Genomic DNA, 16,375 nt, shown 5'->3' on the forward strand with positions numbered 1-16,375 from the left:
AACAATTATAGTCCACATTTCTGCAACTGGTCAAGTGGATATAGCTCATATTTATAATTAACTTCTACTATGCATTCCATATTCCCTTTATCCTCAGGAAGCACCTCAGCCAGACTTGGTTTTTTGCCTGGTGGGGTGACCCAAACCTTCATCCCTGAAGGGTCTGGCCCCAGGAAAGAGACAAGAATTATCCCAGCTTACAGCTGATATTGGAAGAAGCTGGGACCACAGAGCCTTAAGAGGAAGAAGGCTGAACCCTTGTTGATGTCAGCGGCCATCTTGCTCCAACACATGGCAACAAACTTTGGTGAGGGAAGTAACTTAGGCTTTATGGCCTGGTAACTATAAGCTTCTACCCAAAAAAATATCCTTTATAAAAGCCAGTAGATTTCTGGTGTTTTGCATCACCACCCCTTTGGCTGACTAATACAACAACTAACTACAAAATCAAAAATTTAATACTTAAGTTACACTGAGAGTTGAGGATTTTAATTTTCCTTTTTTCCTACCATGATATATCTGCAAATAAAAACATAAAAAACTAAGTCTTTTATACTTAGCATATTAATTTGCCAGTCCCTAAAGTTAGGATTACTTAGGGTTTAAAGCCTCAGTAACCTTCATGGATAGTCAATCATGTTTCTAAAAATTTCTAGGGCTATGAAATATGAAAATTTATTTTTAAAGTAAGGAAAATGAATAATTCCACTTAGATTTTTTCCCCTAGTAATGTTAACTAACATTTCAAACAAATTCTTTGGAAGGAAAAAAGTAGACCTTTCAAAAATAGGGGAAAAAGTGGCTTAATGAGACCTAAGTGAGATTTTAACATGTTCCAAAATAAAACATAGCAACATATGGAGTCACTAGCAACCGATCATTTCTCAAAACATTTGAGAACCTAACATTTGGGGATATACATTGGATGCTATCTTTAATGTAGTAATATGTGTGTGCTGAAATGTGTCCATCTTCTTCTGAAAATTAAGTAGCCTAACCTGTCTACTTTATGAGTTTGAAAATGTAGATTCTCATTTAGCATTCACACACACACAAACACACATACACATTCCCACAGATGCATCTAGATGCCAAGAATTATCAGCAAGCTTGCTTTTCTTTCCTTTAAGACTCAGATAGTTGGCTTAGAAGTACACTGAATATGACTGAAATGCATCAATTTCCAGAGGGGGATTCTTTGTGACTTTCATCAGTTATCTGAGTTTACCTGCACACTTCAGCTATCCAACCCCCTCTCCTCAGACTTCATTTTCCTACATCCTCCCAGATGGAGAAGAGGATAGAAAAGAGGCAAAAGGAATTAGGTGATTTTATTGGTTTATAAAGCTATATAATCAACATTTTTAGATTGTTGAATTTTTAATGACATGCTTAAACTGTTGAATATAATTGAATATATAAGCCTTATGCAATCCATATGTTATTTGCGAAAGAAAATTAGTCAGCATGGATATCATCACTTGAACATTATTGAACTTAATATAATTATATGAAAAAACAAGGAATAGAATGCCTAATAAAAGCATGTCATGTTGAAATATCAGAGAATATGTATTTATATGATTTTATTTGGTGGAATGGTTGTTGGTTCAATATGCAAATTTAGATTTCAATTTAAAAAGAGAATATTTTTATAAATGAGAGATAAGTCTACTCCAGATGGACAAAATATCTTAAAAAGAAAGATATCCAACTTTCTTCAGCTCTCCTAAACAAATACATTTGGAGAGCATTTGGAGTGAAATATAATTTTGATTTGTTTATAACTTGTTTTTCAACTCACTGAAGACTGCCCACACAGTGAGACTGAAACTTCAACAGAATTGTTTTTCTCAAATCTACTACCTTGAAAAATGCTTCCTGAACAGCATGTGGGATATCTAGAAATGGGAAGATTTAAAGGTTCTTTAAATCCCCAACTTTCCATACAACACACTTTTTTGTGTTCAGAAAGTTATCAATTCACAGAGACACATGCTAACCCAGTCAATAAAATTTATTTGTTGGGCACATTAAAAATCCAGTGACATTCCAACTAAGAACAGAAATGTACAGCCCTAACATGAAAACAGATTATTCAGGGTTAATGTCCCTTTCTAAAACTCAGACTACAAACAATCATTTAGGTTAACCAAACAAAATTGCTATTTTATTCAAGTTAAAAAGACATTTTTTACCTAGTCTAGTTCCTTAGCAGTAGCTATTTCCTAAGAGAAAGCTTCTCTGGAGTTCATTTCTGAATAAAACCCTTTTCCAAAGCAGATGGGATTCTAATCGATTCTCAGATTTCTCTACTGGAGATATTTACTTGTTCTTTTTAATTACCAAAGAAAGAGAAAGACACCATAAATTGTCTGTTTTACTGTCTGTGCTAATTTCATTTCATTATATACTTGGAGTAAGCTATTATTTTCCCACTGGTTCCCATGGCATTCTTCATTATCAGCTACTAATTGTCTAGCATTCACCAAGGACTGTGAACCAAGTAGGCTGCTGTGTGGGCTGAAGTTCTAGGGGGAGCTGAACAGCCATAAGATTCTGCATTGTTATTATTGTGACACATTAGAAAGTTTCCACCTACTTACCTGCCCACAGAGCTCTGCTGCATATCATCCGTACCCAAAGGAGCTGTGCGGTAAAGCATGGGAGGCCATCTGTACTAGGCTTTCCACTTGAGGATTATGATCACACATCAAGGGAAGATCACATGGGGTCAAACCATTGCCAACGTGAAAGCCAGAGGTCTGATTTAACATGGGAGGCATGTGTATTGATCTCAAAATGCAATTGTGACAGCCTGTCTGAAGGAGTTCCTTTATTCCCAACATTTAGCAGAAGTATCTGACTCAGCCCAATTACTCCTGCAAACTTTCCCCCACTGACCCTTCCAGAATCACGGTCAATTTAAAGACTTAAATATTTTTTTTGAAAGATATAAAGAGATTGAAGTCTTTTGAGTACATTTTGAGATGTACTGCACCTTGAAATTATTCCCAATAGGGATTCGGGTATTTGGACCTAATGACATTTGACCTTATAAATTCAGAGAGCGTCAAACAGTAGCTATTAGAGTAGCCCAAACAATTTGCAACGTTTTACACATTTAGGTTCAGAGGGCGCTGTGAAAGTCACTTAATTCACAAAGCAAACAAGGACTATAAAAGTAAGACTTTGAAGCACAGAAGACAGTACTTTATTCATGTGCTTTGTAGTTACAGTGTTGCAAAGTCTTATGAAACAAAGCTCTGATTTCATGAAGTACTATGTGCTAATCACGTTTACCAGAAAATTGAGTCTGTTGAGACAACTGTGCATCCCCAGCGCACATCCTCTAAGGATACAGTCACCTCTACCAGATCAGAGTCACAAGAGAGCTAAATATCTTTCATGGGTTAGCCAGAAACCATAAAACGTGAAAGATGTAGGATGATTGCTTCAAGCTAAGCCTCGTTTATTAATGCATCCCTGTGAGGTTCACCACAGTCCAAATTCTATTACAGTTTAAGAATATGATATTCAAAGTTCACCCAGAGAGGCTCACATTCTTGGGGACCGGTTCAATCTAATTAAATCAGCCAGAGACTGAGAGGCAGAGTTGGATTTTAAAAGAGCACTGGCTCTGAATTAGGAGGTTCTGGTCCAGCACTGCTGCTACTTGGGTAATGTGAAGTCCTGCGGGCAGGGCTGTGTTTTGACTGGATGATCTCTGTGTGCTTTTCGACAATAACTAATGTGATAATTCAGAACTTTGGCTTTTATGTTATAATGGCTCTTCCTGGCCCAGAAACTGGAACCAACTTTTTATCTATAGAGTTCACTCTCTCTGGAGGTGGCTTTACTTAAGATGAAACTATAGGTCAAAAGGTTGCTTGGTGAGCCATGAATAAGAGCAATAAATGTTGGATATCCTCAAGGTCTATTTCCAACCATTTATTGGGTAGATGACACAATTGTCTGCTACCAAGGACTCTCTCCCTCAGAGCTCAGAATGGCCACTTAAAATAAGAACATCCACCCTTCTGGACAGAGTTAGAGTCCATATTACCAATCTTTATTCTTCAACTCTACTTTCTATAATCTAAGTCATCACCAGAATCTTCTGATATAGGGTTTTTTTTTTCCTACAACCTAAATCACTCTGTCAAAGCTTCACTTTGCTGCTCATCTCTCAAAGAGTTTTTACGTTCAAAGATTCTGTGTTTGTTCTGATTCCCACTTGACAAGCATTCCTTCAGATATTTTACATATTTTCATGGATTTAGCCATCACTCATGCCCTGAAGACTTCAAAATATGCAGTCTCCAGCCCAGGACTCTAATCTGAACTCTAAACCTATATCTCTACTAGGATATCCTGCAAGCATTCCTAAAATTATCAAGCCTAGGACTTACCTCATTATCCTCAGCAAAGTCCTCTGAAACATTCTAAATCTCCATCAATCCACTCGTAGTGCAGTGCTTTAGTCAGACCCTTTCCATTCTAAGCCTAGAATGCTGGAATGCTGCAGAAGCCTCCAAATGGATGTTGTCTACTATCTCCTTTTCTATCCCCCACCCAATGCCCACAATAACAATCCATTCTGCTAGCCCCTTGCAGAGTTACCTATATAAACCACAGACCTTATCATGCATCAAAATTCTGAGGGCTCTCCACTGCTTAAAGATTAAAGTTCAAATTATTATCATAGCATTTGAGGCCTTTCCAAACCAGCTCCAAACCACCTTTCCTGTGCTATTACCAAGCACACCTCCCAAGTACTCTAAGCTCAGCCTTACCAGATAACTCACTGTTTTCCAAACAACACCATGTATTTTCAAACCTTTGTGCATTTCTTCATTGTAATCACCAATGCTGAAATAACCTTCTCCCACAGGCAAAGTCCTGCTCACCTTGTAAGGACCCACTAGAAAGCCAACTCTTCTGCAAAACCTACACCAATCACACCAGGCAGAATTACTGAATCTCCCTTTGCAAGGTGCATGTGTCTTTATGCTGAGCTCATTACACTGCATCATTGTTAGTTTAATGCAGATTTGATCCCCACCAGACTAAGTTTACTGAAACCAGAGATAACATCTCATTATCATTTGCTCACAAGAGATCTATAGTACACTTTTTTAGTTCAAATGAATTGAAAATTACAATCTTCAAGATTATATTTTATAAGAGATTGGTTTATATGCAATAATACCATCAGTAAACTATCACTGAATCACAGTATGGAATGAGACAAGTCTCTAGAACATTCCTTTAGAAGTCCTATGTGTGATAGCTAAATTCATATGTCAACTTGTCCAGGTTATGGTGTCCAGTTGTTTGGTCAAGCAAGCACTGGCCTGATTGTTACTGTGAGGGTATTTCACAGATTCAAATCATCAGTAAATTGATTGCATCTATGGCTGATTACATCAACAATCAAGTGAGGAATTTCCTTCAACAATGAGAAAATTCTCATCTAATCAGTTGAAGGCATTATAGGAAGAAGAGATGATACCAGCAATCAGAAGAGAGAATTTCCATCTCTATTTCAGCCAGCCACGGTCTCCTGAGAAATTCACTGAAAACCTTCATCTGAGTTCCCAGCTTACAGCCTCTGCCCTGTGGAATTTGGACTTGCCCATCCCCACAGTCGCATAAGAAAATAAGACAACATGTATAAAACACTGAATAATATACTCTGTATGCTGTGTCCTTCCTGTTGGTTTCAATAAGCAAATGGCTCTGCTGTCCTTTTCCTAGGGTTTTAGGTGCAAAATGGTTCAGAGTCTCCAGCTATCAAATGTATAAACTAGCAAAACCATTATCTTAAAACTGTTGCTTTGGAAGGGATCATTGAGATCACTGATGCAACTCTTCTTTTTATAAAAGGAAAGACTAAAGCTCACAGAGACCAACAGACCTGCCCAAAATATCAATCTGGTGGTAGAACCAAGACTAGAGCCCAGATTTTCCCGTGCATTCTGACAGTGTTTTCGCCATACTCTACTTTTTTTTTTACATGCCCTTACATAAAGACACAACATCTTAGCAGTAGTGTCCTTCTCCCTACTAAAAAACATCCATTCCAACACCTCACCGAATGAAGGAACACAGTGCACACCAAGTGATTGGCACTTGTCACCATCTGCTTGGCTGCTAATGGCTGGGAAGCTCAAGACTTTGCCAGGCAATGCAGTACGTTCCTTCTTTGTTTATAGCTTCTAGTTAGACTTTCTTCTTTTATCTTTCCTCACAGAGAAAGTCAGTATCAAAGCACATATGTCTCCCTACACCGTCTCTTGAAACTGAAGAACTGTAGTTTCTTCAGTCATTCCTCAAAACATATGATTTTGACTCCCTAATTTTTCTGGTTGTCTTCTTCTGTCTCACATAGGTCCTTAGCTCTAAACAGATTTTGACTTTTAAAGGAGGGTAGACATAAAGCCTTTCAAAGAATAGCTCTGTGTTTATTTCTCTGCCTTTGTGATATAAAATTGCAATTCTGTCATCTCTGTAGGGGATGTATGTACCAGTAACACACAGGACTCATCAAACAAACACAATATCTGAGAATTTTCTGTTCTCTAATCAATATATATTTGCTAAAGACCTAAGGTGGAGAAACTACTAAATTATGCAAGTACCTAAGGAAAAAAAAAACTTGAGGGCCACAATAGGCCACAATGTCACAATATCCTAAAAAAAAAAAAAAAAGCAAAAAAGCAAATCAAACCAAAACTTTTCAGAATGAATGCAAATATTTTGAAACAATCTTTCCTCCTATATTTCTCCTCTCAACTCCCATCCTGAGTTTAGGAAAGCACTCACTAAAATATCCATTCAAAACCAAAAATATTCAGAACATATCCTTGATAGAATAGTAACCATCTAAACTCCTGCAGAGATTCTGTTTCAGAATCCCACTGTGAGTGAAAAAACAGAATAAGAAATATATTTCTCAGTTTACCTAACATCTCTCCCAACTTAAGTTTCATTATTTAAACCTAGTGGAGTTCCATTTTGATAGCACTATTAAGTCCCCATTGTAAAGAGTAAAGAACAAATAGAGCTTGTTCTCTAGCTTGGAAAGTCAATCAGATTATTCCTTCAGTAATCCAACTATTTCCTGAGTACTTACTCATGACTGTGACTTGATTCCTAACTTTTCAAGTGATGCCTCGTAAGGGTAAAATTCACCCCACAAAAACAAGACTTAAAGAAGAAACTATAAGGATCAATTATTATTGGCGGCAGACTTCGCCCAGTGGTTAGGGCGTCCGTCTACCACATGGGAGGTCCGTGGTTCAAACCCCAGGCCTCCTTGATTCATGTGGAGCTGGCCCATGCGCAGTGCTGATGCGTGAAAGGAGTGCCCTGCCACGCAGGGGTGTCCCTGCATAGGGGAGCCCCACACGCAAGGAGTGCGCCCATAAGGAAAGCCGCCCAGCGCGAAAGAAAGTGCAGCCTGCCCAGGAATGGTGCCCCACACATGGAGAGCTGACACAACAAGACGACGCAACAAAAAGAAATACAGATTCCCGTGCCGCTGACGACAACAGAAGCAGACAAAGAATTCGCAGCAAATAGACACAGAGAACAGACAACCAGGGTGGCGGGGGGAAGGGGAGAGAAATAAATATAATAAATCTTAAAAAAAAAAAAAAAGGAACAATTATTATAAGAAAAAGTTTAAAGGAGGTTCAGTGACTCAGCAAGAATCATTTCAACAACTTGATTTTAAAACACCTTATTATCTTCATCTCTAAGCAACCCTTTATCTTATTAATGGCTCTACAATTAAAAAAAAAAACAATATCCAGAACTTGTAATTTATATAAGACATCTTACCAAATTACAAGAGGGTAGTGTATTCCACCAGTTTTTTTTTTAAACAATATTGGAAAGCAAAGTAGTTTGACTGAGGAAACTCTTTTGCCCTTGGTTGAATTTCATAAGGCTCTGATACTTTCTGAAATGCTTATTGACCTGGTCTTTAAGTCCTTGAGCACCTGCCCTTATGCTTCATTGAGGCAGTAGCATTGAGAACATGCTGTAGGGAAAGGCACAAATTTGCAGTTGTGGTAATGGGGTTCATCTGTCTGAGGGATGGACAGGGACCAGCAGGGAGGGTTAAAATAAGTCATTCAGTTAGGGAAAAAGAGAGGGAGATTCCAGCTGGCTGGATAAGGGGATAAAAGAACAGACTTTGAAACTAGGCTAAGGAAGGGAGGATATAGCGAAGAGGTGCCAAGCAGGAGGCTCTGCCTCATGTAGGACAGGAAGGACCATGATGGAGACAAGAAGAAGTATCGAGAATGTTTCACAGAGTTACCATGAGAATTGCTAGAAGAATCCCAGATGTCAGAGAAGTGGAGGGTTTTGAGAATGCAGATTTCAAAGTTTAAAAATAAAAATAAGCTGCAACCCTACCTAAGGCAAAGAACAGCCAGAAGAATAAGGATGCTGGCATAGATTTCAATTACCACTGATTTACCTATGAGTTGGTGCTTGGTGGTGGAGCTGTGGATCTGGGGCAGGTCCCGTAGTGATGGAGAATCTCACCAGGGATCCCTAGGGGGTTAGTTAATGACCAGTGAGGTCCCAGGCAGTGGCTAGCCCAAGGTACTGGAAGAAGATGCTGTTGTTTGCATAATAAAACTGTAAAGGTGCAGAAGTCTGTCCAACTGCAGAGCAGCAGGGAGCTTGACCTTCAACACCCACAGGGATGTGTTTGTCCTCTAGGACCCCGAATAAGATAGCAAGAAGGGCTACTTACTCAAAAAAAAAAGCAGTTTTCTGCATGGAAAAGGGACAAATGTCCCAGACTCTGCTGAGACCCGGGTAGCCCGTCCTTTCTGTGGAACCTGCAAAGGTCCAGGATAGCTGTTTAGAGAACATTCTCCAGGCTTTGGTCTGAACGGAAGCATAAAGGTTTGAACTGAGACAACCTGTGACTTTTCTAACTCAGAACTACCCCCAAGGCAAGCAAAACACACAGGCCTTGTCAACCTTTTATGTGATCTGTGGACAGCTGCTCTAAGGAGAACTCCAGAGAAACCTGCCCACCCCCATGAACGTGATGCAGAGGGGAGAGGGCTGAGAAGGAACCAAACAAGATTTGAATCTCCAGGGAAGCTACTCAGAACAAAAGCAAGTAGAATAATAATAATTAGATTTAACGCTTACATGGCATTTACTATGTTCCAGGAACTTTACTCTCATTTAAATCCCACACCAGTCCTATGAAGTCAGTACTAGTCTCATAACCACTTAACAGGTGAGAGAAAACTGATTTGTCCAAAGTTATACAGAAGTAAGTGTCAGAACCAAGATTTGACCCTGGCAATCTGTTCCACGGTCCCCAGTTTTAAACACTATGCTACCTACCTCATTCCAGGTGGTTTGTTTTGTGTGTGTGAGGCTAAAATGCAATAGACACTGTCAGCAGGGGTTCAGGTGACTAAAGAGGGCAGTTTTAACCTGAAGTTCAGAGAGCAGAACAAAAATTTTGAAACAAGGACATGAGGACCTTAGGTCTCAGCCTAAGCCAGCAAATGGAAATAGAAAAAAATTTTAAAGGGGAAAGCATGCCACCTTAAAGGTCAAAGTTAGAGAAATCAAAAACCTTTGCTAACCTTGTAATGAGGACAATAATGGAAATGTATGCCATTCTAACAATATATCCGTTTAGTCTGTATATTCTGTTCATCTTCAGAGAGTCCCTCCCATCATCATAAAATTCATCGTGCACATAACAGATGACTGCAATAAATATGGCAAGAAATTTAGCATTTGGCAAAGAAGTAGAAAAAGAGAAAGGCTGCTAATCCTAAGACTGGAAGTTGAAAAGCCCCCAGATGACATCAGCCTAAATTCTCCTAGAAAAGAATGACTGGAAGCTGGCTCAGGGAACTTTTTCTTTGGGATATCTGCTTTGCCTCAAAAGATAGGACTGAGGTGCAGAAAGCCAAAGCCTGGGACAAGCGGCAAGGGAGGGAGATGCTCAGGCTCCATCCTTCTGCTCCTTCACTTCCTCCTGGGGTGCCTCGCATTGAACTGCAGGTATAAAGAAGAGAATTATTAGCTGTCTCACTGAATTAACATGCATGTTCCCTGACCCTAAAACAGACAATCAGTGCTTAGAGGGCAGGGTAAAAGGCTTCAGGGGTCCATGAGCTTGAATTGAAATTCAAAAAAAAAAATTCTTGTGGGGACGTGTTGGTGTGGGTGTTATATATTTATTAAATAATACACATATATTGTGGACTTAGTAAGGGGTCTGTGGTTTTCACACAACTGGCAAAGGAGCCCGTGGAACAAAAAAGGTTAAGAATCCCTGTTCCAGAGGGCATGAGAAGAGAAAATGATTAGTCACCCCCAGGCTTCTGCAGTAAAGTCTCCTAGCACCCCAACCCCTCAGTTCATGTTCTTTTTACATCCTTTATGAACTACCACAAAAAACCTTTAGATAATCTCCCACTTCTAAGGTCCCTCTGCCCTCTATATTCATTCTTCTTAGCACTTCACCAAATTCATCTTCACCAAACACTATTTTTACCATGTCGCCCCCCTCAACTGGTGTTAATGGTTTCTAAGTGACTACAAGATAAAGCTCAAATTCCTTTGGCTTTCACTTAAGGTTACATGTGGTCCAATCACAAGCAACCTTCCCAAGCTTATTTCACTATACTCCTACTTCTAGGGAACCATCTAGTTCAAGCAAGTTAGCATGCTCCACTCACTGCCCCTTGATAGAGTGACCATTACCCATTTCTAGGTCTTTGGTCTTCTAGTCCAACTCCCTCCCCAAGAATACCTTCCTACTCATGCCACTCCAAGTCCCCTCTTATATGAATTCTTCTCCAACCAACTCTGAAACTATATAGCATTTCCACACCACTTACTTGGTAAGCCTTTACTACCTGGCAAGCTGGGCTAAAGGTTTTCTATGTTGTGAAGACCTTGAAGGTAAGATAAGTCTAATATTCTTTGTACACTGCCTCACCCTCAGTCTCACATGGTGTCTACCTTAGTGTTCTAGGTAAAATGTCATTCAATAAACACCAGGAAGTAAAGGGTGTTAAAAGACAGCCTACAGCTATCCCTGTTCTTTTTGAGCATCTCAATTCTCAAAAGTCCCTTTATCTTTAGAAAATTGAGAACTTCAATTTAACATATAGTCCAGATTGTGAGATCTCCTCTCCTTAAGTGTCCCTGAAACACTGTAGGGAGGGAGGGGTGAGTAAAGGGTGCAGTACAGGCATCAGATGAAAGAGTGGGGAATGCGCACTACACTATAAGCTTCTTGAAAGCAGGTCATTCAGGCTCATGTTTAACCCCTTACTATCTGTGCAAATGGTTTTCATCAGTATATGTTGGATGGATGAATGGATGGATGATTCTAAGACAGACCAGAAACATGTGACTCCCTGGGGTTTCCTAGTGCCACAGCAGGGAGAAGGTCCTATTCTTTCTTCTTCCTCCAGGTCTCTGACTCAACAAACCAAAAAGCCACATCATACCTGGGAAATCTGGTGTTTAATACAGATTTCTATTGAGTCAGCAACTGTTAAAGAAAATCTAAAAGTTATGTAAGTCTCTTGGCTCTTCTATTTTCAAGGGACTTCCCTTCACAATTGGCAAGGTAAGAAAGTTGGTCTTCTCCTAAGGCAAATGATCACTTTGACTTTTCTGGAACTTACAAAATCCCTTGCGTCCGCAATTACGAGTGATAACCAATTTTTTAAAGCACGATGGAAAATTGTTTCAAAGCAAAGTCAGTTTCAAACAAACAAATGTTGAAGTTCTTACAAATGGAATTATAATGACATCATCACCCAATGGGAAATCCCAGTCTCAGCCGACCACTGAGCTAGACTCAGAAAAGGCCAGCCACTAGGTGGTTGATAGCAGTGTTCCTGGCATGGTCATTTTTGCTAGATTTTTTGTCTGTAAGACAAGTCTACGTTTGCCATGAAGGACAGCTGCTGAATATGCATTTTTAGTGCCTCCAAATTCACCAAAAAGAACAATTTGTTCAGATATAACAAAACAGGGATGTACAGGTATACCTTGTATTGTGAGATATAAATTCTGCTATTCTTAAAAAGCTTAAAAACAGACTGAATTGTTGCAAGGAAGGGAACATGCCAGGCCCAGCAGCCAAGGGGTGATGGTGCCCTGGCAGGAGCCCCACTCCCCAGGAGAATTACTCAGCATGCTGTGCTACTGTCCACCTTCAGAACAGTGGACATAGACATTCAAAAGAGTACTGCTGGAAAAGCAGATACAGAAGTAGAGAAGGAGATGGAGGAGGGACCGGGAGCCAAGAAGGGGGCAAAGGAGAGTGAGGTAAAAAAAGAGAAAAAGTGAGAGGGAGGAAGAAAGGGAAAAGGCAGATGATGAAGAAGATGCAGCAACATCAGCATTTCCTAAAATGCTAACTCTTTAGGAAATCTGAGACAATACTGCAGGACCTATCCCCTGTCATATGCTTGGTCAGAATAAGGGGCTATTTCTTTGAAATCACCACCAGATGATTAGTAAACAAATTATCTGCCTTGTGGACATGGGTGTCAGTCACCCTCGGTTAATAGTACAATGTTCCACCTTACCCCTGTCCCAAAAGTCAGGACCAATTGAGAATAATTTATTAAGAACTTTTTCATTTACACTAAACCATAGTTACCCATATTCTCTTTGCTGGGAAATCATGGCAGAAAGTGATGAGTGCTCATGCATCACTATGGAAACTCTAAAATTTCTTTTAGAAACCATCAAAAAGACAGCACATATCCCCACTCTGGCTTTCAATCATGATTTTCTCCAAGGAAAAAATGAAAATTAGATGGATTCATTCTGAGTTCCCTTTTCCAATCAAACAGATGGGATTTAGATAAGCTCTAAAGCAAATTGTGATTCATATAATAATATGTAAACTTCTCTCAAATCCTAGAGGTTTTTTCTAAAGAAGTTTCCTATACAACTCAAATTCCATTAGAGCAATACAATTAAATAAAAATTTCTCTTAGCTAAAATATTTCAAAACTATTTGCACTTTTTGCTTAGTTTATTAAAATAATGATTATGAAAAATTTATTACTAAAAATCCATATAACAAATGTTCATTTTTCCCATGTTCTTGTTTAATCACTTTAAAAAGTCATTCAAAAACATTTGCATTTAGTAAGCACCTACTTTGTGCCCACCACAATGCAAAGTAACATCAAGAACAAAGTAACGACAATGCTTATCAGAAGCCTTCTAAGTCTGATGATTTAGGAACTACAGGTGATGCATCCAGACAAAGGTCCTAAATTTGAATGCTAAGCACTTTTCCCAATGAAACACGAGGTGGAAACCAGCGTTAACACATACTTACCATATGCTGGCTCTCTGCTTACACTGTCACATGGTCAATTTTACCCCCTAACAACCTTGCTAGATTGGTTTTATTTCCTTTATTGAAATAGATCAGTTCACCTAGGCTCAGAGAGATGGAGTGACCTGTCCATGATCACAAAGCCCTGGATGGCTGGAGAACCAGGAGTAGGCCAGCAGAAGCACTGAAGGTTAGGGTTCTTTCATTGCAAGTGACAGAATCCAACTCTGGCTAACAAGTGAAATTAGAATTTGATGAAAAGATACTCAAAGCAGCCAGAATAGAAAGAAAGGCAAATAAGTAAGACACAGAAAAGGCCAGAACAATATCTGGACATTCTGGAGGGCAGGAATTAATGGTACCACCATCAGCATGAATCAGCCCCAACCACTGCTGGGTCTTGAATTCCTCTGATAAAGAGTTGTGTCAATCCCTTGGCTGGAGGGGCAGGACTGCAGAATCGACAGGAACCCCAAACCACCTGCAATGGGGGAGAGGTGCCCCCCCCAAGTGAAATTAGAAACAAAGAAGGAACAGGCACTAAGCAAGAAAAGTACTCTAACTAAATGGTACTAAATTCTATACAATAAAATTGCAGCAATTTGCCCAGGACACAGAGTTTCAAACTGTGGGATATATTTTAAAAGTCCATGCTGTTTTCACTTTAGGTTACCACAAATGAATAAAACAGATCAGAGAGAGCTTCAAATCATTGAGTTTTAGATCTGAAAGGGGCCTCATTGTTCAACTAGAACAATTTTTTCATGTTACAAGTAAGGAAAATGAGGATTTGCCTGAGGTTCCACGAGCTAGTTAGGAGCAGAAACAGAAGAATGGAGCTCTCTGCTCACTGCATCAGGTAGATTAGGGTCATCACAATAAAATCTCAATGCAGTAAAAATAATTTGGTCATCTCCTTGGCATTAGGTATAATATGATTTAATGCATCCTACAGCACATTTTTACCCTCCAGTATGGTCCTAAACTATATGGTTTCCTCCTGAAGTTTCCTTTACATAATCATGCCTCAATCCTGGAGCTAACACAGCAGCTTTAGAATTTAAAGGTTCACAAAGCATTCTACATTTTCAGTCATCTGAGAGTTTTTCTTAGATAGGTTCACCAGTTAAAATAAAAGGAAGTTTAGATGACTAACATTTCATGGATACTTGCTAATTTTCTAAGTGCTTTTCTAAGCACAGACATTCACTAATTTAATATTTAAAATAATCCTGTAAGGTGGATATTATTATCATCTCCATTTTTCAAAGAAACTGTGGTTCAGAGAGGTTAGGCAACTTGTTGAAGGCAGCATTTTTGGCAACCACTGTACAATGCTATCTTTTCAAAGTAATCAGTGATGTAAATGCATGAGAATTTTCAACACAGAATTATTTATAGAAAGATTAAATCAGAAACAGCCTAAATGCCAAACATTGAAAGATGGAGTAAATCAAATCATAGTGTATCCTCGTTAAAAAAAAAAAAACAAAAAAAAACCTAGTAAACCAATTAAGCTATAGGCATGGGGAAGCTGTTGTGGCTCAAGCAATTGAGCTTCCATTTATCATATGCAGGATCCGAGTTCCATCCCAGGACCTTATGGTAAAAAAAGAAAAAAAGGCGTCTCAGACCTGCTAGGAGAGGTGTAGAGGCAAAGGCCCACCCCCGAGCTGTGTGGGGGAGAGACACTGCAAAGCAACACATGGAAAAGACAATGATGCAACCAGATAGGGAAAAAAAAGTTATAGGAATGGAAACTCTCATGAATGAAAATTAATGCAGGAAAAGTAGGTGGAGCAAACTCCTATATTTCTATAAAAGCAATAACAACACATATGCATGTGTTAGTTTCCTAGGGCTGCAGTAACAAAGCAATATGAACCTGGTGGCTTAAGACAACAGAAATTTCTTGCCTCACAGTTCTGGAGTCTGAAGGTCTGAACCAAGGTGTCAGAAGGGGCATGCCCTCTGAGGTCTCTAGGAAGAACCTGCTCCATGCCTCTCTCAGGCTGCTGGGGGTCCAGTAATCCTTGGCGTTCCTTGGCTTATAGCAGCACAACTCCAACTTCTGCCCCATCTTCTCATGAAAAGCATCTTCTCTCAATCTTTCTGTTGCATGTCCAAATTCTTCACTTTTTATAAAGACACCGATCGTATTGGATTAGGGCCCACTCTAATTCAGTAGGGACTCAACTAATCACATCTTCAGAGACCCTATTTTCAAATAAATGCACATTCACCAGACTCAAAGTTAGAACTTGGACATGTCTTTTGGGGGAACACAATACCATAACAATACATGTACAACATAAGTATCTGGGAGTACACGTAAGTATACTAGGTATACATTGATGTGTCTGTGTGTATGTTTGCACATGCACACATATAAAATGTGTACCACAATATTAATTTGGAAGATTGGGTAGCAGAAAACGGGTGATTTTTCATTGTCTCGCCTTTTCTTTTCTTCCTTTTTCATATTTTCTAATTATTTCACTACAGACATTTATTTTTTTCTTTAAATAGAAAATGTTATTTTTCAAATGTTCAAGCTCTTGGCCATCTACTAAATCCTCAAATGTATAGGAGGAATCACATTTCCTGACTTCAAAACATACTACAAAGCTACAGTAGTGAAAATAGCATGGTATTGGCATAAGGAGAGACACACAGACCAATGGAATCGAATTGAAAGTTCAGATATAGAACCTCATGTATATAGCCATATAATATTCGATAAAGCCATCAAACCCTCGCAACTGAGAGAGAATGGCCTATTCAACAAATGGTGCCTGGAGAACTGGATAGCCATATGTAGAAGAATGAAAGAGGATTACCATCTCACACCTTATACAAAGATCAACTCAAGATGGATCAAAGACCTAAATATAAGAGCCAAGACCATAAAGATCTTGGAAAGCAGTGTAGGGAAACATCTACAGGACCTTGTAATAGAAAATGGCTTCATGAATATCACACCAAAAGCACGAG

The 16,375-nt window shown here is 39.2% G+C and overlaps 1 protein-coding gene across 7 annotated transcripts in view; it reads right to left on the minus strand.

Moving 5' to 3' along the window:
- The window catches only part of SYT16 (synaptotagmin 16), a 298,663-nt gene that overhangs the window by 166,334 nt on the left and 115,954 nt on the right, over positions 1-16,375 (minus strand). Inside the window, exon 1 of one of the 7 annotated variants that reach the window (XM_058293312.1) lies at positions 8,777-9,762. The exons of the other annotated variants lie outside the window; for them this stretch is intronic. Coding sequence (XP_058149295.1) covers positions 8,777-8,927 — 151 coding nt within the window. The 5' untranslated portion in view covers positions 8,928-9,762. Of the gene's footprint in view, positions 1-8,776; positions 9,763-16,375 lie in introns of those variants that run through there. 7 annotated transcript variants of the gene reach the window in all.

The sequence above is a fragment of the Dasypus novemcinctus genome, chromosome 3 (assembly GCF_030445035.2).
Source record: "Dasypus novemcinctus isolate mDasNov1 chromosome 3, mDasNov1.1.hap2, whole genome shotgun sequence".
Taxonomy (NCBI): domain Eukaryota; kingdom Metazoa; phylum Chordata; class Mammalia; order Cingulata; family Dasypodidae; genus Dasypus; species Dasypus novemcinctus.